General features: G+C 41.6%; 1 protein-coding gene across 11 annotated transcripts in view; it reads right to left on the reverse strand.

Moving 5' to 3' along the window:
* Positions 1 to 24,215, reverse strand: part of NHSL1 (NHS like 1) — a 183,027-nt gene that overhangs the window by 94,625 nt on the left and 64,187 nt on the right. Inside the window, exon 1 of one of the 11 annotated variants that reach the window (XM_054062562.1) lies at positions 6,601 to 7,422. The exons of 9 other annotated variants lie outside the window; for them this stretch is intronic. In XM_054062562.1, the coding sequence (XP_053918537.1) occupies positions 6,601 to 6,805 (205 nt within the window). In that variant the 5' untranslated portion in view covers positions 6,806 to 7,422. Of the gene's footprint in view, positions 1 to 6,600; positions 7,423 to 24,215 lie in introns of those variants that run through there. One more of the 11 variants, XM_009557478.2, reaches the window with a different exon arrangement.

The following is a 24,215-nucleotide window of genomic DNA, read 5'->3' on the forward strand; positions in this document are numbered from 1 at the left end:
TGGACATGGCCTACAGTTCATGTAAGAAGTGGGAAGAGGGGTCCTGTCTCTCCCTCTCCTCCCCTTCCAATATACATGCACACAAATGCATGTGCATTTTTATTATGCACCTGTTACCTTGAAGAAACTATGAGTAGGGATAACTTCTATTTGACATCTCCATGAACCACTCTCAAGCAATATGCAGCCCTCTCATTCCTTTGGCTTTGGTGTTTGATTTGACACCGTCTAAGCAACACTACTAAAAGCCTTCTCTGCTCTTCTCACATCTTTTTGTTTTAAGTGAATGGGCAAGTGATACCCCAGTTGCAGAGCATTTAATTCACAGCTCATAACTGTCTTTGGTACACTGCAAGTTCATCGAGACTCCGTGTCCAGGGGATCCATCTGCTTCGGGGAAATAAAGAGCCAAGCAGAAGCTGCCATGCCATATGTAAGGGAAGCTCTAGGAGGAGCAGAGGGTATACATATTAATTACCTTTCCTTGGGACAGAAAACACACCATACTCTCCTATGTCCAGCATACATGCTGACATGCTGAAAATACATCTTATAAAGAAATCATAAGTGCCTAAACCTTATAATGTTATAAAACCACTTCAGCTTAGGCTGTGGAACAATAAGCTCCACAAAGTTATACACAGAGATTCTTTTTCAGTTCCCCAGGAAAAAAAAAACAAACCAAAAAGGCAACAAAGGAGTTTCTACCTCCAAGTGGGAAAGAGAAGCTAGTAGAAAAATTAATAGGTAAATGTCAGCAAAATAAAACAGGTGGAAGGAAAACCTAGAGTTTAATTTCTTTATTTTTATTGAGATTCTGCAGCTAAAAGACAAGAAGAAAATTTATTTCAGAGTTTAAATTACAAACTATCAAATCCACCCTTTTTAATTGTTCCTTTTTAATTGTTAATATTGTAATAGAAGCTAAATACACCCTTGCAAAATTCATTCACTTTAGTCATTAAGCCACATTTTTAACCTTTAACTTTGCTTTCTTTTCATTTGTAATAGAGATGGGAGAAAAACAAGTAGCTGTAATATTTGCAATGTCCTGCCAGAATGGTGAGCTATAACCATGCTGGAGACAAAAGTCTCCTGTGTTTTAGGGGACAATTCACCAAACTATGTGCTAACAATTGCACGGAAACAGAAATTTTCATGTATTTTGTTACTCGACGAGCAGTGCATAGAAAAACACATACAAGGCGTTGTTTCAGGTCAAATAGTGCATACAATGTCTCACTGGAAAATGTCCAGTCTGCTTTATAGAAACATAGCTAGCTAAGAGTAAAATGTGAAGGTCAGCAGTTTTGACCCTCTGCTGAGGGGGAAACATGTACCCTAAGTTCTCAGCCTAAGGATTAGCTGGACTTTGGAGGAAACAAGAAGTATCCTGGGAAAAAAGAAGTATATAAAATGTATATAGTCTATAGAAGGGTATACATCATGAAATATTACTTGAAACCATTCATAAAGGTCAAAATGATACACTCTCAGAAAGAAGGAGAAACGCAGCGCCCTGTGCAATTTTTTTATCCCTGCAAAGAAGTGCCCAAAGGACACACTATTCTGTGAAGGGCGCTGCTCTAGCTACAAAGCTAATCTAAACATCAGGTAAAGCTAAATCGCAAGACAGTTGGGTTGTGATGTCCTTGTAACTTTAAAAACACATAGGTAAGGCAGGTGCTACTCAATTTGTTTGCATTTCCCAAGACTGTGGTCTTCTACAGCAACCGGACAAAAAAACTCTTACTGGAGTTACTCTGCAAGTAAAATTCAAGATGTGCAAAAGCAGTTGGGGTTTCTCTTTACAGCAGAGATTACATGCATTGGACATGCCACAAAGACATGAAAGGCTGAGCCCACAAATAGTTACTTATGAATTTAAAGGACTTTAAGCATTAAAAGAAAGTTTCACATTTAGACTGTTTATGCAAGTAAAAAAAGGGGCATTCCACACACTTATGTGTAGAACCAAGACTTGGCCAGCAGAAAGACAGCGGCTGCCACTTGTGAACTGTGTTTGATCAGTCTTTAAAAGACTACAGTTATCTGAGAAATGAGGTTTCTCTGACTAATGACTCCAAATAAGTTTTCCAGGTAGAACGGACTAAAGTAAAAAGCTTTTCACTTTCTCTTGATGCAGAAAAATTGGAAAGTGATCAAGTGAAATGGAGGCAGTGGGTAAAAAAAAATCAGAGCAATAAGCAGGGACAGGAGCTGGGGGAGAGGGGGAAAACCATCCTGCTGGGTAACAGCTTCTTTTGATGCATTGCCACCTGCGGCCAGACCTGACTGCTAACTGTGCTTTCTCAACACCTGGCCAGAAGATCACTGTTGGAAGGAAATAACAGGGGAAATCATGTCACTAGCTCAGGCATATTTAACTGCTGTGGAGGATCATCTTCCCTTTCTCTGCAACCCTTCCAGCATGGTGGAGTGATCAACAAGATCAGCTGTGAAAGCAGCACCACTCAGAGCTGCTGTCATAGGCTCTCAATGGTCAACCCTTGGAAGAAAGGAAACAAAAAAACAAAACAAAAAGTCAGCAAAGCTGAGTAAGATGTTCTGATGCTGAAATGACTAATCTTTCCTGCTCAAAGTAAATATGGAAAGATCTGTACCATAAACTGACTTGTGTTATCTCTAGTCCAAGTTAACTTGCCATGTCATATTCATGCTAAACAGCACAGGCACATGTGAATGACTGTTACATATTTCCACATGTCAGAAACCCTTTGCAACGCACACAAGAACCTTCACTTCAGTTTCAAAGAATAACTGTCATTTTTTCTTTCACTAATGTGTTTTTTAAAGGAAAAAACACTCTGAGGTTCAGCCTGAAAACATCTGCAGGCAGGAGCAGCACACCACCTGTTTTACATGCTTACCGCTGCACCTCCCGCACACACAGAAACACACCAAGACCTGTGGAACAGCCCGTGAACCAGGACCTGCTTGTTTTTCCAAAAACCACGGGCGAACAAACTAGAGCTGCTTCTGGCAGGAATTTTAGGCTCAGCCACCGCAAAAAAATCAGGCTGTTCCCTGGGTTCCCAGTGGGCATGCCAGAAATAAGCTGTGCCATTTGGAGAGCAAAGCAGATGAAAACTAGAATGTCTACCAACAAAAAGCTTGGACAGAAACTGAAGTCTGACTGGTCCTACACCTGCCTCTTCAGAGCAGCTGGACTAACAGCCGGCATCAGTGCACAGGTGTTTTCTGTGAAACACAGAAGTTATGGAGCACTGACAAAGCTGCCTCATGCACCCCAATGACCCTGCTCAGCCAGCTCTGCTGACCAAGGCAGCAGCAGAGCGGCTACATGATCCAGATGGCTGGTGTCTGCCACTCCAGTGGCTTTCAGGAGATGCACAGCCCCAGTCAGCAGCACCCTTCAGTACATGTGCCTTGGTAGCACTGCCCTGACACTCCACACAGCTGCATGAAGCACAGTCTGGTCCGTAGGCTCTGTCTCTAACAGGCTGGATGAGTTCAGATCAACTCCAGCCACACTGACCTGCCCTCTACCCTTGGAGCAACCTCTGAGAATGCTGGTAACAGAAGGGGATAAGGAGTACCCACTCAAGAGAAAGGTCACTTGAAGCACACACAGGGAATAAAAAAAATACCATTTCACACTTATACACATACTACAGCATAAAGGAAAATTATGCTACCTTGAAAAGTAAGAAATCTGAACTAAAAATTCAGAAAAAGAAGAGACAAGAAGATTCATCTTTCTAAAGAAGAGAAGTGTGAGTTATGCTGTGTTCTCATTTCAAAGGTCCTTCAGCTGACTGGGTAGAAAGAGGGCTGAGCAAGAAATGTTTCAACAAACCCAACCTTTATATTGCTGTCAACTTTTACAGTCTCTTTTAGTAACTCCTTTACCAAATGTTAAGTCTAATGGGTGCTACGAGTTCCAAAACACTCTGCACTGCTGTGTACATTTGAAAAACAGAGGAAATCAGCAGCCACTGACTTAAATTTCACAGAAACGGAGCTCAGCTGTGCAGGACATCAGGGTGTAGCCCAGGTTCATTGTTAACATTTGCTTTTTGTTTCTCTTGCTAATTTTAAACTGACAAATCCAACAAATCTCACTGTTTTCAAGTTCCAGTTTGTAGCCAATGCAGATTAGCCACTTCGCTGGCAAAATACCACACAACACATGCTGCCTTGTGCTTGTCACCTAGCAGCCCTGTGGGAATGCAATATGAGACGGGAAGAGCAATGAAGCGGCAAAAGAATAAGAGGTTTAAAAAGACAGGAAGAGAAACAGCTCAGAAAGAATAACAATTCCTTCATTTCCACTTTCTGTTAACGTTCCTTCCTTTGCATGTACAGGTAGCTGAAGGAAAAGGTAAAAGAAGGACCTGTGATTTGTCAGGCTTACCTTTTTACCGATTTACCTGAGGAAGAACTGGAGGCCGTATTATTCGGATAGATGAATTCTTAATAGTTTTTCAGCTAATTTAAAATAAACAGTCTGGCTTTCTATATAAAACTACCCATCCTTCTAGCCTGCTGTGCATCCAATTTCTTTCTAGTCTGTGTTAATTTTAAGCCAGGTAGTTAACTCAAGCACCAAAGACAATACTGTTTTGAACCCTTAGTTTTACAAAGGCTGGCAAGCAGGAATGTAACAGTTCAATGAAGCAAGCTAATTCAAGAACACAAGTATTCATTTATCACACATGTTTTGCTTTTGAACACAAACGCAAGATGTTGACTCAGCCAGGTACCAATTCTCAAACTGCTCGGACACCATATAAGCCTGACTTGCAGCCCTAGGTGAAACACTTGGATTCATGACAAGTTTTTCCTCTTCAAGTATTTAAGCCAAACTCTCTTCAGCCCTGGAATCCCCTGCCAGTTTGTCAGCTCCCTCCAAGCAGAACATCCCAGTCAAATAGAATTGCACAGCTAGATTTATGATCCAGGTAGATTTTACAAGTAGAGTTAAACTGTACCCTGCAGAGGCGAAATAAGCCCTGCCTAATCTCTACTGCCCTCCACCCTCCTTTCAAAAATGACGTATTGTCATCTCCACTATAGGCAGGCAGGGAGTCTTTCATAGCTTGCTGCCCAATTATGGGAGGAATTCTGCCCTCCCCCTCCTGACGGTACAATGGGCTCTTTATGTAAATCACTTAGAAAAATTAATACACAACTAATCCATCAGTAAAGCCTCCTTTCCCATATCTGTCTTGTGGCAGGAGCAAGGGCTAAGGAAGGCAGCATGAGAAACTTAATGGAAGTTACACAGTGACCAACAGCAGGACTGTGTGGTTCTTCAGATCCACAGCATGTAAGATCCCACAGACATTCGAAGTTTATCTGACACTGCGGTGCAATATCAACATGCCAACAATCAAAAGTAAAAATTAGCCACTGGTTGCAAATGCAAACGCCCTTTTCAGAAGCTTTTCAGCAGAAAAAAGGGTTTTAAAACCCTCTTCAAAGCACACATTAACATCGTCTCCTAGGATGCTGGAAGCGAGGCACAAGCACATACATCCTGTGTTAGTGTTCCTGCATCCACGCCATTTAATGAAACCACCGTTTATTCTGACTCGGAACAAACTCAGGACCAACAGCTATTAACTGCTCCCAGAAATAAAAATAAAAATTCCTTTGAATTTCAAATGCCCTTGGAAAGCCTGCCAGCTCTTACAAAAGTGACCTTACAGGAGAATTGAGTCAACCTTACACTTGCCATTAACAAACTATTGCTCTGGCAGTGCTACAGAAATTAACAACCAAATCACTTTATCAGGTATTTTTAACCACACATACACATGCCACTGCCTACCAGCCAGTAAATGCACTGGTAACAGCAGCTCACCATCTCAGAGGAGCAAAGTTCTGGAATTTATTTTGATTTATCCGATTTAGTCTCAAGTATGCTTGAATAAGTACCTGACAAACTCCACACACAAAAAGAATTAACACAAAAAATAAAAATACTTTTTAAAAGTCTCATAGAAAATATACTCTAGGTTTGACTATTTCAAGGGTTCCTTCACATCTGCCCATCTCACATCCTAGATCTCTGTCTTCCTCTCTGTGGAGCAATTCTCATCACCATCCCATCATCTCTTTTACTTTGCATCTGGCACCTCTGCTCAATCTGCTCTCATTAAACAAAACACTCTTCAAATTTTCCAGCAGGATCATGAGGCAGTCATCCAAAAAGCCATCCAGTCTGTTACAAGTGGAATCTTAGATGGCTTTTGGTATCACAGAGAGGAGAGATTCCTCCAGCACCTGCCCAAAGGATCTACCATGAGTGACTATTGGCTACAAGAAGCATAAACAAAGCTTAACCTACACACCACACAATCAACACCTTTATGTCACCCACACAGGAAATTGAAGGTTTCCCAGTTCATTACTATAAGTTTTCACACCGTTTTAACCCCCCCAAAAAACTCGGCAATGCAGTGTTCTGTGTAGGCTTTTGCACTCCCCTCCTCCTCCTACCCCACCTTCAGCTCCCACAGAACACTGGGATCTGAGCAGCTGGACAACAGCACAGAGCAGGAGCTGACACGGCAGCAGCAATCACAAAGGATTAAAGAGAAAGCAAGTCACCTTTTCTCTGCTGACTCCTGTAGGTCCAGTTCTCGTCATCCTCATCTACCTGCTGCACACACATGGAAGAGAGTTCACCATCGCTGCGGAACAATCTCTTTGTCTGCCTTGACAAGGAGGAAAAATTTATCCAGCTTACAGCACGTGAGAGGGAGCTTGAGTTTTGTCTGAGTTTGAAAGATCTTGAAACACACTCCTTTTTCATTTTCTTTTAAGCCAGTCACTGGCATTCGTTCCAAATAGCCCTTTCTGAAATTGTTCCCGTCCCTTTTCCCAACGGTTTTCGCGGGAGGCTAAACAATTTCAATACCACTGCTGTCCAGGTTTCTTCTCGTTGCATTTAATCCTGCAACAGTGTGGGGTAGGTCACCGTGCCAGCACAGCTCCCCTGAAGCTGTTTCGATACAGCGCTTAGGGAGCTGCCAAAGAAAACAAAAGGGAGAAAAGCAGCAGAAAGTGGCACCTTGCAGCAGCTCAGACAAGCATGTAACGGGTGAGCAGAAAATTGTACTAAGGCATGTGTTTTCCCCATTCTCCAGTGAACAGCAAAAAAGGTAGCTCCACTCTTCTCCCTGGCATTGCTCCCCACGAGCACGAATGCAATTCAGTCCTCTCTTCCAGCTTATCGAAACCGACTCACAATGGGGGAAAAGCAGGCAGAGATCATGTTCCAGCATGGCACAGCTCAGGAGGGACGATGGACTCACCATGCTTCTGTCTCCTCATTCTGACTGCCCTGCTCTCCCCTAGTGAAAAGCCTGGTGAAGGAGCTCCAGGAAGGCTCTTCTAACAATAAAACAGACTGCGTGGCTATCACTTAGGATTAGAGTGAAATACGATAGGCTTGCTCTCCTAAAAACATGACCGCAGTAGCAAAACTCCTCCTTTCCTCAGCCAGCTCGGTGGCTGCACAAACTTCTGAATCCTGTGTTCAAAAACAGAAAAGCATTTGTGTGCCTCTGTGGACTTGGAGAGAGGAAAAATAAAATTCTGGAGCTTGTAAACTGCACAAGTATCCTGAACAGAGTGTGCCCCTGTAGCTGGGGGTACATTTAAGAAACAAATAAATACAAGTGCATAGAGACAAACCAAATCTGTGTGCAAGCCAACATTTTCAGTGACCACACTCCCACTGGTGTGACTGCAGCTCACAAAACAGGTTTCATTCCCAGCTGTGCTACGTTCCACCACCTTCTCTTTAAACTAGCTGGAAAAGGCACTCCATAGCGTGATGGTTATAAAAAGTCAGGCACTACTGAAAGCCACTGCAATGCCCATCACTTCCCCTACGTGCCAACACCAGTGCTGTTTCCAGGAGGCAGTAAGTCTGGGTGGGAGAGAGGAAAAGACAGCATTTTAAATCAGACAGAAGCTGGCAATACCAAGGCATCCCAATACACGTGGGTTTTGACAGGATTTTTCACCAAGAAGCAAGTTGACAGAACCACAGAAGTTTCTGTCATGAAGCAAAAGAAGAGACTTGACTGTATGAGAGACCAAATAAAATCAGCTCAGTGAATCCTCAAGGAGATGCTGGTAGAAAGGAATACAGGGAAAAAAACCCACAAAACCTAAACTAAAAAACAAAGAAGTGCCACCTATCTGAAGAATAATCATTAATGCCTTAAGATCCTAATGGCTGCAGATTATGTTAGCAAAAAGAAAAGCAGCTTAAGAACAGTACAGTGTTTCAGCTCCCAAGCTGTCAGTCCAATGTACACCATTGCAGAACATGCCTCGATCCCCTGGCAGATGCACTCCCAGCCCTCTGGATACTGCTGCACAGCCTCTTCAAAACCATTAACAACAAAAGCTCTGGCTTTTTCTGAAACTTACAGTTCTCTGACTCATAATAAGAGGATAACGTTTAACCAACTGACTGGCAGGGAAAAAAGCTAAGTACTGTATCAGATTACCCTATGAATCAACCAGGCACACCAAAGTGACCTTTGGCTCCTACTAACACTGCACAATGGGTTGGCCAACTGTCTTCTGTAAATAATTTAATAGGCTGCATTTAAATCGAGCTTGCCTGGCAATGTATTGCACAAGTACATACACAAGTCTTCCACCACTTCCCAAAGTCAGTAGTGGTGTAATGGGGTTGGGAAGTGGGGTTGAGGGGGTGCCCAAATCAGAGCACGTAATGCTAACAATTTGCTTTTCTTACTATGTCATCAAGTCCTTTTATTTTGGAGGGTTTTGTCTTAAAAAAAGATGTTATCCCCCATCTCTGATGAGACAAGAGACTTGGGTTTCTGGTGTTTGTTTTGGTTTTATTCTTTAGACCTCTTTCTTAAGAGCAGATTTGAAGAATGTGGAGTGACACAACCGTAAAGATCTAAACTCTGGATTTAATGTAAATATCCAAGACTCAAAGTTAACTTATTGTTTCTTTTGTGAAATAGCAAACATTTAAAATTGCCAGTACTGCAAAGTACCATGAATCATAAGCTGCCACAGTTATTACTGGCTAAATTATACAGAGCCAGGTAGAACTGCAGAATCATAGTCATCTCCTCTCCACAGTGCTACTTAAAAACAGAAGATTAGAGAAACCAACAAGAAGGAAACCCTTTCAGGTTAGCCCAGAAGGCCAGAGTAAATCCCAGTGATCTGCCTGGAGTCTTGGCAGCAAATTCTTTTTAGGGATTTTCCTGACCTGTCTGGAGCTCTGTCTTTACATCATGGTGCTGAGTCACAACTTGATCATGCTAGGGTGAAAACATTGCTGCTGGTGGTTGACCACAACATTTCCCCTGTTACTGTAAATACAATGTGTTGCAAAGCTTTGCTAAGAGTTTGGTATTGCTATATTTTACTGCAGGAAAAGATCCATCGCAACACTGTCATTACCACAAAATGCTTTTCATTTGTTGGTGACAAGGTTAATATCAGTGTACATTGTTGCTCACATGGATCAAAAGTTTCCCAAGATCATGAGGAAACAGTGATTACCATTTGAAAAACAATACATATTGAGTCATTAACACCAATGGAAATGCAGGTTAATCCGTGCTTTAATCAGTAGCCAAATGCAAGACCAAGGAGTGGAAATCTTAGCATCTGACACACTTTGGAGGATTAAATTTAGTTTTGTAAAACACTCTATAAAACCATTTAGGAGAAACAAGGTACGCCTCTAATAAGCTTAGATAATTTCGTAATCTGTTTTCTCCCTTATGAAGTCATACAAATAAATAGTCTTCATATTTTCCATGTTACGCATGCAAAGATTAAGGCATTTTTCTTATTTACTTTATACAAGCCCACCTTGGTAAAAAAACATGAAGGAATCACAGAAGACAACACCCAGGGTTTGAAGTAAATTGGCTCCCCTCCCTTTTTTTTATTTTTAGAGGTGAACAAGAGCAAATATGCATAGCCTCACACATCATTAGGATTTTTACCATTTATCACAACCTGACCATCAAAGAATTCTCTAAAAGTTGTTAAGCAAACACACATACATAGCTCACAGCCACTGCTCTTTCCTAAGGCCCACAAACAAAAAAATTGTTGCACAGAAAAGGTTTCAGTTCAATGTAAAAACCAACAAAACATAAAGAAAAAAACCAACACCAAAACCCCTCAGATATGCTCTGGTTTTGGTTGGGTATCCATTTTTGGCATAATTCACATGTTAACGCAATTCCTACATTTTCTAGTCTATCATTTCTGATGACTCAACCAGACAGTTACAAGGGTGATTCACAAGTACAGCTTCCTGGGGCAGCCATTGCTCCAGCAGTCAAGAGGACATCTCTCTCTCAGGCTTCCTGAGTGTTTTCCTTCAGGGGGTAACAACTCATCGCCAGCCAGTCATAAAGCCATTTGGATTAAGCACAGACAAAAGCCCATTGAAAACACCTTGCCTGAAGACTCAACCCTTCACTAGGAAGCTCTTGCTGCTACCAGTGAATGAGGTGGGGTGCCCGGCAGCCCTGAGAGACCCTTTGTTTCATAAAGTGCCCCAACACCACCAGATCTGCTATGTATGGTCACCTCCACGGCGCCACTCAGCATCTCCAGGCAGAGATGGTGGGAATTTCAGTAGATATAAAAAGTTTGTGAACCTGGCCTCCATCAGAGGTCTTTATCTACAGCCTGCCTGTTCTTATACAGGTAGAATGTTAGAACCATTAAGGTTGGAAAAGAACTAAGACCACCATGTCCAATTGTCAGCCCAACACCTCCATGCCTACTAAACCATATCCTGAAGTGCCCTGTCTACTCATTTTTTGAACACGTCCAGGGATGGTGACTCCACCACTTCCCCTGGGCAGCCTGCTCCAATGCTTAACTCTTTCAGTGAAGAAATTTTTCCTAATATCCAATCTAAACCTCCCCTGACGCAACTCAAGGCCATTTCCTCTCATCTTGTCACTCAGTACTTCGGAGAAGAGAACAGCACCCACCTTGCTACAGCCTCCTTTCAGGCAGTTGTAAAGAGCAGTAAGGTCTTCCCTCAGCCTCCTCTACTCCAAACTGAACAATCCAAGTTCTCTGAGCCTCTTCTTATAAGATTTGTGCTCCAGACCCTTCACCGGCCTCACTGCCCTCCTCTGGACACGCTCCAGCAGCTGAATGTCTTTCTTGTATTCAGGGGCCAAAACTGAACACAGGATTCAAGGTGTGGCCTCACCAGTAGTGAGTGCCAGGGGATTATCCCTTCCCTGCTTTGTCTGGCCACACCATTTCTGATACAAGCCAGGATGCTGCTGGCCTTCTTGGCCACCTGGGCACACTGCTGGTTTGTGTCCAGATGGCTGTCAATCAACACCCCCAGATCCTTCTCCGCCAGGTGGCTTTCCAGCCACTCTTCTCCAAGCCTGTGGCATTGCATGGGGTTGTTGTGACCTAGTGCAGGAAACATTGTAGGTACACTATAAAATGTTCACATAGCAAACCAGCAAAGTAATCCATAACCCTGCATGATTATTTACAGCAAAGCAGACAGAGAGAACATTTTGGTATTACAGCAGGGCCTCAAACTTTCAGATAAGATTGTGTCCCTTTTTGTGCAGAGCATACAGTGAGAAACTCTTTTCCAATCTGAATTGACCTGAGAGGGGGAAAAAAAAAGCAAAGAACGAAAAGCATGAAAAATGAAGTTGTCCAAGATCACAGAAGGGATAAGCAGCAAAGCTAAGAAAAGAAAGTAGGTCTGGCTACCAGCCTCATGACCTACTTAAATGGGTCCTCTCTTGCACAAAAAGCAATGCCTATTAATTGCTTCTAACCCAACCATTAGAGAGTCTTTGATTGCCTTAACTATAAATGAACATTTCCTTTCTGTGTTGTTACCTATTTTACTCTTTTGAAGGTTTTTCCAACTTAAAAATACACCGTACCATAAATAAGCACCTAAAAGAAAAGCAAGTTCTGCACTGTAGGACTGCTTCAAGAATCCCATCCACATTTCCAACTTTACTAGGTACATGGGGAAGAAAAATAAAAAATAAAATCAGACTGCAGACAACCATAGAGGATAAAACACTTTTGGACAGGTCTGTGTGATGCATCTTGCCACCAGTCTCTCTCCCTTCAATTTCTGTACCCCAGAAGGTTTCTATGCATCAGGGCAAGCAATATTATTTCCAATTTAATAGCTGTACTTACCTTGGTAAGGAAATACCCTAAAACCAGGGGCATAGATTCTATAAAGCACTAGGCTAACCTGGCCCTGGTTCTCCCCCACGTCAACCACACATGGGCATAACTCCTGCCCAGCTAACCAAACTGCTCTTACGGTGAGAGAGGAACCTTGTAAGGAACACGAACAATGTGCTTTCACAACTTGGTTATTAGCAAAAAAGTAAGATATTTGTAAAGTAGGCAGAAAGAACACCAGAATCACCCGGAAATAAATGTTGGTTTTCTCTAAAACAGTTTGATGCCAGAAAAGCCAGGAAGATAACTGCGCATATGACACCTCCCTGCTTCAACTGGATACTAACACACTTGCAAGCTTTTAGTTTTGTTAATCAGCACAATTTCAGAACTGATGAAAAAACAAAATTTCAGAGAAAATCTGCTTGCAAGTATGCAAGGAGTTCAGCAATCACTGACTGCAGGAGCAGCTTCAGGTACTGAGCTCTGCTGGGTAAGAGTATGATGGATATTCTGAGGGATATAGGAAGAAAGGGCTTGAACTGCAATAAGTTTCAGCCTTGTCCATACACAGATGGGTTTTACCTCATAGCAGCCAGAAACTGTTTTTTAAAATAAAGCAGGTTATATTTATTGGTAAAATAACTCATGTTCTTCCAGCGCACAGGTATTGACGTGAGGTTTTCTGTCACTGTACAATCTAAAGGGATGGGTGATGAGACTTAGAATCATCGAATCATACAGTCATTAAGGCTGGAAAAGACATTCAATTGTCCAGTACAACTGGACAGTTAGAGGTCCACCACCATGACTACTAAATCGTGTCCCTAAGTGCGACATCTAGATGTTTTTTTCAGTGCTTCCAGGGACAGTGACTCCACCACATCCCTGGGCAGCCTGTTCCAATATGTCACCACTCTTTCGGTAAAGAAATTTTTCCTAATATCCAATCTAAATCTCCCTTGATGCAGCTTGAGGCCATTTCCTCTCATCCTGTCACTTGCTACTTGCGAGAACAGACCAGCACCCGCTTTGCTGCAACCTGCTCAGGTAGTTGTGGAGAGCGATGAAGTTTTCCTTCAGCCTCCTCTTCTCCAGGCTAAGCAACCTTCGTTCCCTCAGCCATTCATCATAAGATTGTGCTCCAGACCCTTCACCAGCCTCATTGCCCTCCTCTGGACACGCTCCAGCAGCTCAATGTCTTTCTCGTAGTGGGGGGCAAAAACTGAACACAGGATTCAAGTGCAGCCTCACCAGTGCTAAGTACAGGGGCGCAATCACTTCCCTGCTCCTGCTGGCCTCATCATTTCTCATACAAGCCAGGATACTGCTGCCCTTCTTGGCCACCAAACTGCTCGCTCATGTTCCGCCAGCTGTCGACCACCACCTCAAAGTCCTTTTCTGCCAGGCAGCTTTCCAGCCACCCACTTTGAAGCATTCAGACAATGTAGAAATACTTAGAAACGTCACAGGTAGCCCTCCTCACCAGCACGGCAGGGCAAGACCCCGCAACTCCTTCCATCAGGAGCTGCCAGGTGCCGTGCCAGGAGCAGAGGGCATCGCTGCGGGAGGGAGGGACCAGCAGGTGGCAGCAGGGATCCAGGCTCCAGGCTGCCAAGCGCGTTCCTGCCTCCATCCTGCGGGATGCCAGGGTCCGCGAGAGATGCCAACAGCCACACAGTCACCGGGACACACGCTTGTCATTTCGCTTTAACAATTTGCTTATAGAAAGCTGCTGTTAAAATGCAATTAACGACTGTAGTGGTTTTTTTTTTGACTCGTGCATGACACTTCACTAATTAAGATGGCTCTGTTAAAAGCTCCAACTAAATGTAGCCACTGGCTCCTTTCCTACACGAGGCCCGAGTTGTTGGGTCTCTGCTTTAATGACACAGAATCTTCTTTAAAAACTCTTAACTATGGGGTCACCTCTCCTCCAAAGCTGAGGCTTGGCCAAGGAACTACTCCACTCGCAACTGATAGCCAATACATGCCAAGCATTGACAGCCTGTGGGATTGACTATTGAATTTTTGAGGAGGGACTAAGTTTTCTGTCTGACTAAGAGATGATTTTTTTTCCGCAGGTCCTTGTCTGTTCACTGAATCCCCAAAAGTTACCAGTAACGGTTCCGATCAACACCAGAAGTGACTTACAGGGCCTGAGAGTTAAACTGGAGAGGTGCTACAGAAGTCAGCCAGCATACAGCACCTCGTTACTCCCCCATCCCTGGAGGTGTTCAAGGCCAGGCTGGATGGGGCCATGGGCAGCCTGATCTAGTGGGATGTCCCTGCCCATGGCAGGGGGTTGGAACTGAGTGATCTTTAAGGTCCCTTCCAGCCCAAACTATTCTATGATTCTACTCCTGCACCACACTGACACTTACTCCGCCTCAGGCACTCACCAGCTCCAAACTACTGTCCCAGCTCACACCAAAGATGCTCTGAATCAAATCACCCTGTGTCTCACCAGGTGGCTCCTACCTCCAGGAAAGCTATGTGCTCTTGTAATACTCTACTTCACAGATATTCATTCATCTCTGCTCTTGAACACCCTGCAATGAACACACGAGTTTAAACAAATACTGACTTTAAAGCAACGCAGGTTGCATTTATAATCTAAACAGTAAGATCAACTTACTCTCTGCTGGTACTTTACTCAGTATATACTATGTTCATATTAAAAGGGGACTCAAATCAGTTTTAATACTTGAATATGCACACAAACCCTTGCCATATTTCAGTTGCATTAGAAATTTAGAAAGACGAGATTTTGCTGAAGCACAAGAAACTTCTACTGGATCATCCAAGTTTCCTGTGTAAATGCTGACAGCTGTACTAAAAACAACTGGAAGATAGTTAAACACAAATTGTATAAAAAACATTTCAAGATGTAAGTGAGGATCTCTGCCAGCAGGAAAGCATCCTAGACAACTAAATAACGTCTTTCTCCATGCCACTCCTCTGATTAAGAGGATACCAGGGAAACTACAGAGGGGATATGGCTGTTTGCTTTGAGGTGGAAGCCCTCTGCTGGTTAACATAAACTAATTAATGCACTAATCTGAATGTTTTTGTAGATAACAGAACCACAAAGAACAAGAAAGGGGAGTGGCTAAAGAAGCAGAGAGGAGTCATCAGTAATCTCAGAAATCCTCATTCTTCATCTTATTTACTAGGCCTGAGAGCAAAAGGTGTTTGTTTCATTTTCTTTTTTCATATTTGTATTTACACACTCTTTGACTTATAAAACATGCAATTTAATAACTCTTACTAGGTATTCGCAATAATCAAATGCTAAAAAGGAACTTTAGAACCCAGTGAGACATGGGCAGACACGACCATACCAACACCGAAAATGTAGTTGATATGCGAGTTACAACCAGGTCTCACTGTCTGACATGCAAAACACAGGCAACTATTTCTTCCTATAGATACAAATGCTGTTGCGCACATCTTTTTGTCTTGAGTCCTGCATCTTTAAAACGTATTTCAAAGTTACTTCACAGACAAAACAGCAAAATTATTTTACCTTACTGACATGATATGTATGCCTCTTAAGAACCAACCTAAGAATGTACTGTTTCTGCAAGCCATGCATAAATATTGAACTTCAGGAGAATGACAGAAGGCTCACTTTTGCATGTGTGAACGCAGGTATAGGATTGATGTCATGCTTTTTCAGTTCATTTCTAAGTTTGCATGCCTGCTCAGCCAGATACATAGTAAGTACAGAAGAGAGTGTTGCAACTCTGGACAAAATTTGTAAATGAAACCCAGCCCCACCACGCCTGGAGGAATGCTGCAATCAACTCTTTTCCTCACAACAGGCTCTATGCTAAAAGAAACTCATTTCCAGGCAGAGGATGAGCACAAGGAATGTTGCTGACACACTGAGAGCAAGAAGGAAGACACAGAGTTTGTTTCTTAGTTATTGTCCTACAAAGTTACGTTTAACCCCAATTAAAACAGCTCTGTAGAAAGCTTGATAAAAATGCAAGAGAAAACTTCTAAAATAATGAACATATGGCCTCAGTACGTGTATGCTCTCTCTCTACATGGAGTGCATGTGCATGTGCTCACTCCATATGTACACATCCGCATATTCAGCAGGAGCACCAACTGTGACCAATGACAAAATTTTTCTACTCCCCCCTGCAATTTCCCATTCTGCCATATACGGGCCTGAAAGCAACCTCGGTTTATTTTTTGCAGCCCTGAAATATTTTTACATTTCTTCTTATCTATAGCAGTTTCTAGGTGGAAAAAGACCCAAGAACATAAAAGAACAATATGCAAGTTCATTCTCTTAGAGTCTATGGTTCCCCTAGCAGACCCTATACAAAACATTTGACACCCAGGAAGGATTCCTATTCATCAGCTGCCAAACCAAGGTAAGAACAGAAGGGAAAATGAAAGCCCAAATTATCCTCAGTAGAAAAGAAGACAGGATAAAAAAGGACATTCATGCTAGCAGCAAGAATAATCTGACACTGCCTCTCAACCACTGGCATGTGAAATAATCAGCCTCAACACAGCAGCTGTTTAGTCACAGTTAAAAAAACAAGTGTCAATTTTTAACTGTTGCTCTTTGCTCACAGCACAGAGAAAACCAAATCAAGGCTTTGCAATCTTCTGTAATTTGCACCCACAGCTTCTTGTTTACATTTCTAAAGAAAGCTCATCTTCTGGCATACCACTTACTTGGTGAAATACAGGGTGGGAGCGGTAGAAAGAGAAATCACGTATTATTGAAATTACAGGTGGAAAATTGTTTGTTCATCAGATACTAATCTGTTGAGAGCCCAGTGGATGTCTCCCACAACTAACACCCTAAATCAACATCTCCCAAGGAGGAAGGAGTTTAGAGAGCAGACTTACTGACTTCTCACAGCCAATGCCAACCACCAATCACTATTTCAGGCAGTTTCATCAAGACAAAGAAGATTCACACCTTGATAGTAATTTTTAAATGAAGTTACCCTGACGTTTCACTATTAACCAGTGGAATAAATTACAGGCTTAGTAGTCAGCTAGGGCTTTTTCCTGCTTGCAGTACCTTGCTAGTCTGAAAACAACTCTTAAGCTCCCCAATCACCCAGGTTCTTCAAAGCCTTCCTCTTCAGATGCTTGGAAACCAAGTATCAATCTTAATGCACCATTAACTCCTAAACACCTCCTTCAGCATGACTTTTATGGGCAACGCCAAAATACTGCTCCTATCTATATGATTTTTTTCTTCTTTTTTTACTAAACGAAGTAAAGCAATTGGCACAACTGGAAGCCCATGTGCCAAATCCAGTATTCCGTGAGGTCTTTAACCTTGTCCTTGGCAGAAACAAGGAACATGGCTTGAGCTTGCACACTTAGGTAGGAAGAAGTGGAGCAGCAGGAGATCTCCACTAGAACCGACCTAGGTCCCAAGGCAGTGCACCACAACAGTGACATGCCTTTAAATCTTTCAGGAGCTGAGGGCTGAGGAAAAGAAGTAGGACCCAAAATGGAAGTTAACCCCTTTCTTACTGTATTCTCTGTGTAAGCAAAAGTAAAGGCCACTAGACATAAAAGGAACTATCAAATTAAGTTTAAATAAAACGCATCCCCGGAAGAAAATATTCAACATACACTTTAAAAGATAGATTTTTTTTTTAATAGGAAAGAAATAAAAATGAAGATTTAATCACTGTGGTTTTTTTACTTAGTTTGGCCTATAAACTCAAGCCACCTCCATCACCAGGAATCCTATTGCAGTAAACGCAAATGGAAAACAAATAAGATTGAGAAATAAGGCACACTTATTATTTCACTTGCAATAAACATTCCTTATTTATAGGCATCTGGCAAATTATCAGCAGTAGAAACAGACGCCATATAGATATTCTTAAAGAAATATGAGTATAGACACATGGGATTACATAGAAAAAAACATATGCAGAAATACTTATCTAACCATGTGCTCCATCACATACCGCATTCTTATTATGCAACCAAGTTTATTCACCTGGAGGAATCCACTAGCAAATAAGGAGAATGCTTCATATTTATTCGTCAAATAAAAATAACAATGGTCTCTAGGTGGGAACTACTATCTTCTTTTGATTCACATGCCTCCCATGCTACCTGCTCTAAACTCTTCGAGTTGACGAGATTATCAAGATTGCTTCAAGAGCCAATATTTCTCCTTGGTACTTTTTTTTCCTGAAATAGCAAAGTGGGAAACATGGCATATAAGGCTTTGGCATAGAGATAATGCCATGTTCTGTGGTTAATTGCTTAGCTCTTCTTCCTCCAGGGCACTGTGAGTCATCTCTGCTTTCCACACTGGTGTCTTACAAAAACAATTCTGGGTAAAACTGTGCTAGTTCATTCTCACCAAAGACATTGTATGAGAGCACAATTACACAGAAGGGATCACATATTAAACAAGTTTTTTTAAAGCATTCCATTAAAAAATGTGCAAGGCAAATATTGCAGTAACTATTAATCAAGACAAAAAATAAATTATAATTAACTTCATGAAAGATGCTTTGGCATTTGCTGACATTGAAAGCTCTTCCTTCAAGTATGAGCCCAACTACAGCAGGATTTACTCCTCTCATCCAATGGCACCTTTTCCCAAGCTTAGACAAACAGATGTGAGGAGGAGACACTTTCAATCTTTACTTGCAGACAGTATTGTTTTTTCATTACAACAAAGCATTACTCAGCTTGGTGGTAGAAACCACCCACTTTCAGGAACTTTCAGTGTAGTTAATATTCTTCTGCTCAACAAAAGATTCCTTGATCTAATACTGTTTCTACAAGCTGTTGATACAGCACTGCGCCCAACTGACCTTCATTTATGAAGGGCTGCTCTGGTTACAGGATCCTGAGTTATTCTGTTTAGTTTAGGACCAGCAAAAGGCAAGAGACTGACAGCCCTAAAGATCACTCGACTAAGAAAAAAAAAAAAATTAAAAAATCACATCTTGGCTGAAATATATGGAAGTTGCCGGTATTCTTCAGCAACGAATGGGTAATCTTGAAAGACAAAATACAGTTTGGTTGTCAAGTTATTAACATGCATGGATTCTCTGAAATGAAAAGGGGGAAAAGAAAAAAAGGAAAAAGTGCCATTTTATAGACACTTACAAAACAACTAAGCAAACAGACAAAGCAGCTCCTTTATGGCTCCCAAATTCTGGGCTTCTCCAGGCATTGCTGTGAGGATCTCCAGAAAAAAGTTCCATCAGCACCCAGGAGAGTGCCCTCCTGGGTAGTCCATCTCCCCCCATTTTTTTTATTCCTCTCAAGCAAAACTTGAAAATAGAGCTCCCATTCTTCCCTGCCTTCTTGTGTGCTTGTTCCTGCACTGCAGCATGGCAGGGCTCCTCCCATGCAAGCACTGCCACTTTGGGGACTGCCCGGGACACCACTCCGCTGCAACCACAGCCTTTCAGAAATGCTGGGATTTAATTTAGAACTCTGCAGTGAACCAATGTACAATCCCAAAACAGCTGTGTCAGCACACTGAAGGAACAGCAAACTGAAACAGAAGGTGAACTCACACACTGAAAGAACAGGAGCTTCTTCAAAAGCAGAGTGAGGTTAACCAGCCATATCCCCAAGACTACATCTGTCCAGAGGCTTCTACAAACACCCTAGTTCTCTTCTAGACAATCCAGGGTATTGATAAAGAGAAGAAAGTTAGAACAGAGTGTTTTCCTGGATCCCTATTGAACTTCCCAAAAAATCCCTTTGATTTTTCAGACAGAATTTTTCTTCATGGGAAAATCTGTTTGTAAGTGTGGGGTAGTTTGGGGTGCTTTGGGGGTTTGTTTTGTTCTATTTTTTAAGTAGTGTTTCATGGCATGTGGGAAAATGATACCTCAAGTCATTGGTAGTTTTCAACACAAGAAGAAATACTAAAGAATCCCCATAGTGGGGTGAGGTCAGGGTTGGGCAAAGAGAGCACTCAGAACATTTATGTGAATTATATCACCAAAAAAAATTCAAAACACTTTATAAATATGTGTGGAAAAGTCATTACCACAGCACAAAAGGGATATGGCATCCAAGATTATAGGAAGTTCATTATCGGATACAGACTTTTTTTTAGGTTTGGCTATCACAGTTTTGCTATGCTGGAAGTTCTGTACTGTGCTAAGAAGGTTTCATTATATCCAAAGCATCTCAGCAAACAACCAAGACAAGGATTAAGAGAGGGAAACATTGTTAAGCTTTCCTCAATTCAGCAGAGGAGGAAGCCAAGGTAAATCAATTAAGAGTCACCTTCTGAAGTAAACTTTTCTTTTAGTTGACAGGTTATTTCTACATTGTCAGCCAACTATAGGCATTACAATTTGTTAGGGCAGCCTGTTGAAATTAAGTGGGAATGTATTTACACCTTAATTCCAGGGAACCTTATTTCCTTTACAAATTTTTAACTCTAGGCCCCATTGGCAAAGTTATTGCCTGCTGCTTGGCTTTCAACACTTCTGAGTTTTTTTAATGGAAACCTTTGCCTTCAGACTTTACTGCAGAAAGCGACTATGTAACAGGAGAGAAAGCACCTTCCTGTGCATGCACAGACATAAAAAAGGAAAAAAAGCACAAACCCAAGTCATTCATGAGAGCAGAAGGTAGGAGAGGCATCCTTGGCCCTCCAGCCCTAATGGAAAAGAGACATCACTGCCTTGCAGGCAAGGTGAGGACAAAATCTGTCCTCAATCCAAACACATACATGCAACACACCTCTTCTCGGAAAACCAGCTCAAGATGCAGGCTGAAAACCCTCCTTGCTTTCAGCAGCGTGTCCACTGGGCAAACACTTATCCTTTAGGCATTACCAGCTAGTTTTAAGGTCAGAGAGGGCTGTTGCCTTTGCATGTCTTCAGCAGAGGTTCATCTGCAGTTGTCCTACAGGTTCTACCTGTAAAACTGGGTCTGCTATCTCCTTGCAGGGAAGGCTGGCCTCCTTCCTACCTTCTCTTCTCATCCCACAGCCTCTCCATAATGACTGCTTTCTTCTGTAATGGACACGTTTAGTCAGAGCCACACACTGACACATGAGAAAATATCTTTAACCTCATCAAATATTTTCTCCAGTATCATACCATCTCTATATGCAGCTTCTCAGGATAGTGCAAGTGGGAAACGAAGCCGAAGAAGGCAAGGTAGCAGAGGGCAACCACACTGCTGCTCTGCATCAGGGATGTGGGGGGAAACACAACGTATGTACACCCATTTCCCCCAGCCTTTCACAGCACTGACAATTTGTGCAAAATTCAGGGTCAATCATATTTGTGCCGTTTCTTATCACATCCCAGTTCCTGGGAGTCACATATCTAGGCAAGTGTCTCATCCTTTATGTTCAAAGAAAAGAGAAAATTTCTAAGCTTAATTTGAGGGATGGGGAAAATTCACACAACCCAAACATCATAAAAGTTCAAACCTCAAGAGCTATTAGAAAAAAACCTTTTCTATTTTCATATCTCATTAATTTTTTTTTGAGTAAGCTCAAGATCCCAAACACTTTTGTTAAATTTGCTTCTACAGGTGGGAAGATCTTAGCCAAGTTTTCTGTAAGGGAAGCAGTTACATTACAGGAATGCAGTAAGAGCAAGATAAGGGATGCTTTCCTGGGGAGGGTGCTGAATGCTTGCATATGGTAATTTTAATGTCACTCCTGTCAAGCCAATGCCCCATCAGGGTGGAAGTAAGAAAAACACAGGCTTTTCATTATTGGATAATTGGGTGCACACCCTCAGTAGTGAAAGCAGTTTACTAAGTAGTTGCTCACCTCCAAGTAGCTAGAAAAAAAGTGCTAACAAAAATAGTACAATATTGCAAGTGTTAGGAGAGAAGGAAAAATTAATGTAGTAACTGTATGAAAAGAAAGCTTTCCATATAGCAAAGATGTCAGCCAGTACAAACCAATAATGCACACTTTCCTTCCAGAAAACACAACACCAAACATAAGTACAAGTGACTAAAATTAGCTTTAGACTAAAATAATTAATGAAACTTAAAATTCTTGTCCTACCATAATTATTTTATTTGGTTTACTGAAAATCTGATCTTGATTCTTAAAAACTCTCAACATCGATTATACTCAGATTGTAATTGAACTTTTTTTTAAAAAAAACAACAATCATCCAACTTTATATTTAAGAGCTCTCAGTCTGAAAAGGGTGACTTCATAGCTTTTTTTTTAAGCACGAAGTAAGCAACATCTGAGATAATCAAAAGGGGATCACCAGTAGCAAGTCCCCCTCCCTACCTTTCTTCACTAACTCTGTAAAATACGTGTGTCGCTGAATCACCCAAAGTTGGGTGTGTACAAAGGCAAGCACGCAGCTCTGGATGGATGCCTCCACCTAGCTATCAATTACTGTCACAAGATTTATACTTCATCTGGTTTCCTGTTTCATTCTTCCTGCATCAGTAATTAATTTAGGAAAAAAAACAAGACTAAAAATTCAATCACTGCCACCTACTGAAGCAATTCCACCAACAAATAAGCTTAGCAATTTCTACACTGTATGGTGTGAAAGATTAAACCACAAGTTGCTATTGAAAAATCTCTTTGGTATCCCTGTTTTCATCTAAGAGGGAGCTTACTACTGAATTTGCAGATCAGCTTCCAGAAGCTGCTGGTGTTATCCTCAGAAAAAGCAAGACAGGAATAAATCAACATCTAATACTGTATCTCAAGATGAAATATGCCTACCCATACAGCCAAGTGACCTACATCTGCTATAGACTGACTGACATTTTCTTCTTTTCTCCTTTATTAGGGAAAACTAAGCCCATATATTAAGAGGGATGAGAAATAAAAAGCATTAATGACTGACTGGATAAATCAAGAGCATAGTGAAAATATTTTTAATGAAATTGAATAAACTAAGCCATCTATTGATAGATTTGCCTTGAACACAAGAGTGATGAACTCAGGTTGCTTTTTGTGTTTTTCTGATCAAATGAACAGACAGCTGGTAAGAGATATGTAGTACAGAGGAGTTGAGTTACTCAAAATGAATCCTAATACCTTCAAACTAAATAATGTTTTAGAACTAGAACTAAATAATACTCTAGGGCATTTACAACAAACGTTACATGCATCTGCCACGCAAAGGAAGGCAGTGATGAGAGTGCTGGACAAATGAGGAGCTTACAAATGAACATTTAGGATATTAGGGATTTAGATATTAGGAAGAATTTTTTTCCTGTGAGGGTGGTGAGGCACTGGAACAGGTTGCCCAGAGAAGTTGTGGATGCCTCATCCCCGTAGGTGTTCAAGGTCGGGTTGGATGGGGCTTTGAGAAACTTGATCTAATGGAAGGTGTCTGTGCCCATGGCAGAGGGGCTGGAACCAGATGATCTTTAATGTCCCTTACAACCCAAATAAAAAAAAAACAACAAACCAAACCCAAACATAATCAGTAGAACAATAGTTGATGTTTCCACACAAAGATGACCTTCTGCCCACAGGAGAGATGTCACAATTGAGGGATGAAAGAAGGGAGTGTTTCCTCCACTCATGAAAGGCCTCTGACCGAAAGCTTCTTCAAAGGGAGAAGATTTTACAACAAGCATAGGGGTTTGGTTTGTTTTTTTTTTTTTCTCCTGACAACTCAGCACAGCCTTCTTCATAAGATATGAAATGAAAAATTTCTTCTATTTCATTGATCCCTTTCACTGCTCTGAAACACAAATCTTCTGTAAAGAAACAGAAGCTGTGCCCTACTGTAAATCACTATTAGTTCACAGGTGAAGCAATCTGCTAGGGCTCCCATCTACACTATATTTATTTTACCGCTTAATTCCCTCTTTTGGATTTATGGCATTTCTGAATCATCAACACAAAAGACCAAAGTAGGGTTCTGGTCATTTGACTGGGAGGTTCTCAGGAAACTTGGGGATAATATTAAAGAACAGGAACCTCACAAACAAGAGAAAAAAAATACAAGCAAAAATAAACTCCATTTAGTAGGATTATACAATCAAACTGAAAAATGATTTTT

Source organism: Cuculus canorus, chromosome 3, assembly GCF_017976375.1.
Source record: "Cuculus canorus isolate bCucCan1 chromosome 3, bCucCan1.pri, whole genome shotgun sequence".
In the NCBI taxonomy this organism is placed as follows: Eukaryota; Metazoa; Chordata; class Aves; order Cuculiformes; family Cuculidae; genus Cuculus; species Cuculus canorus.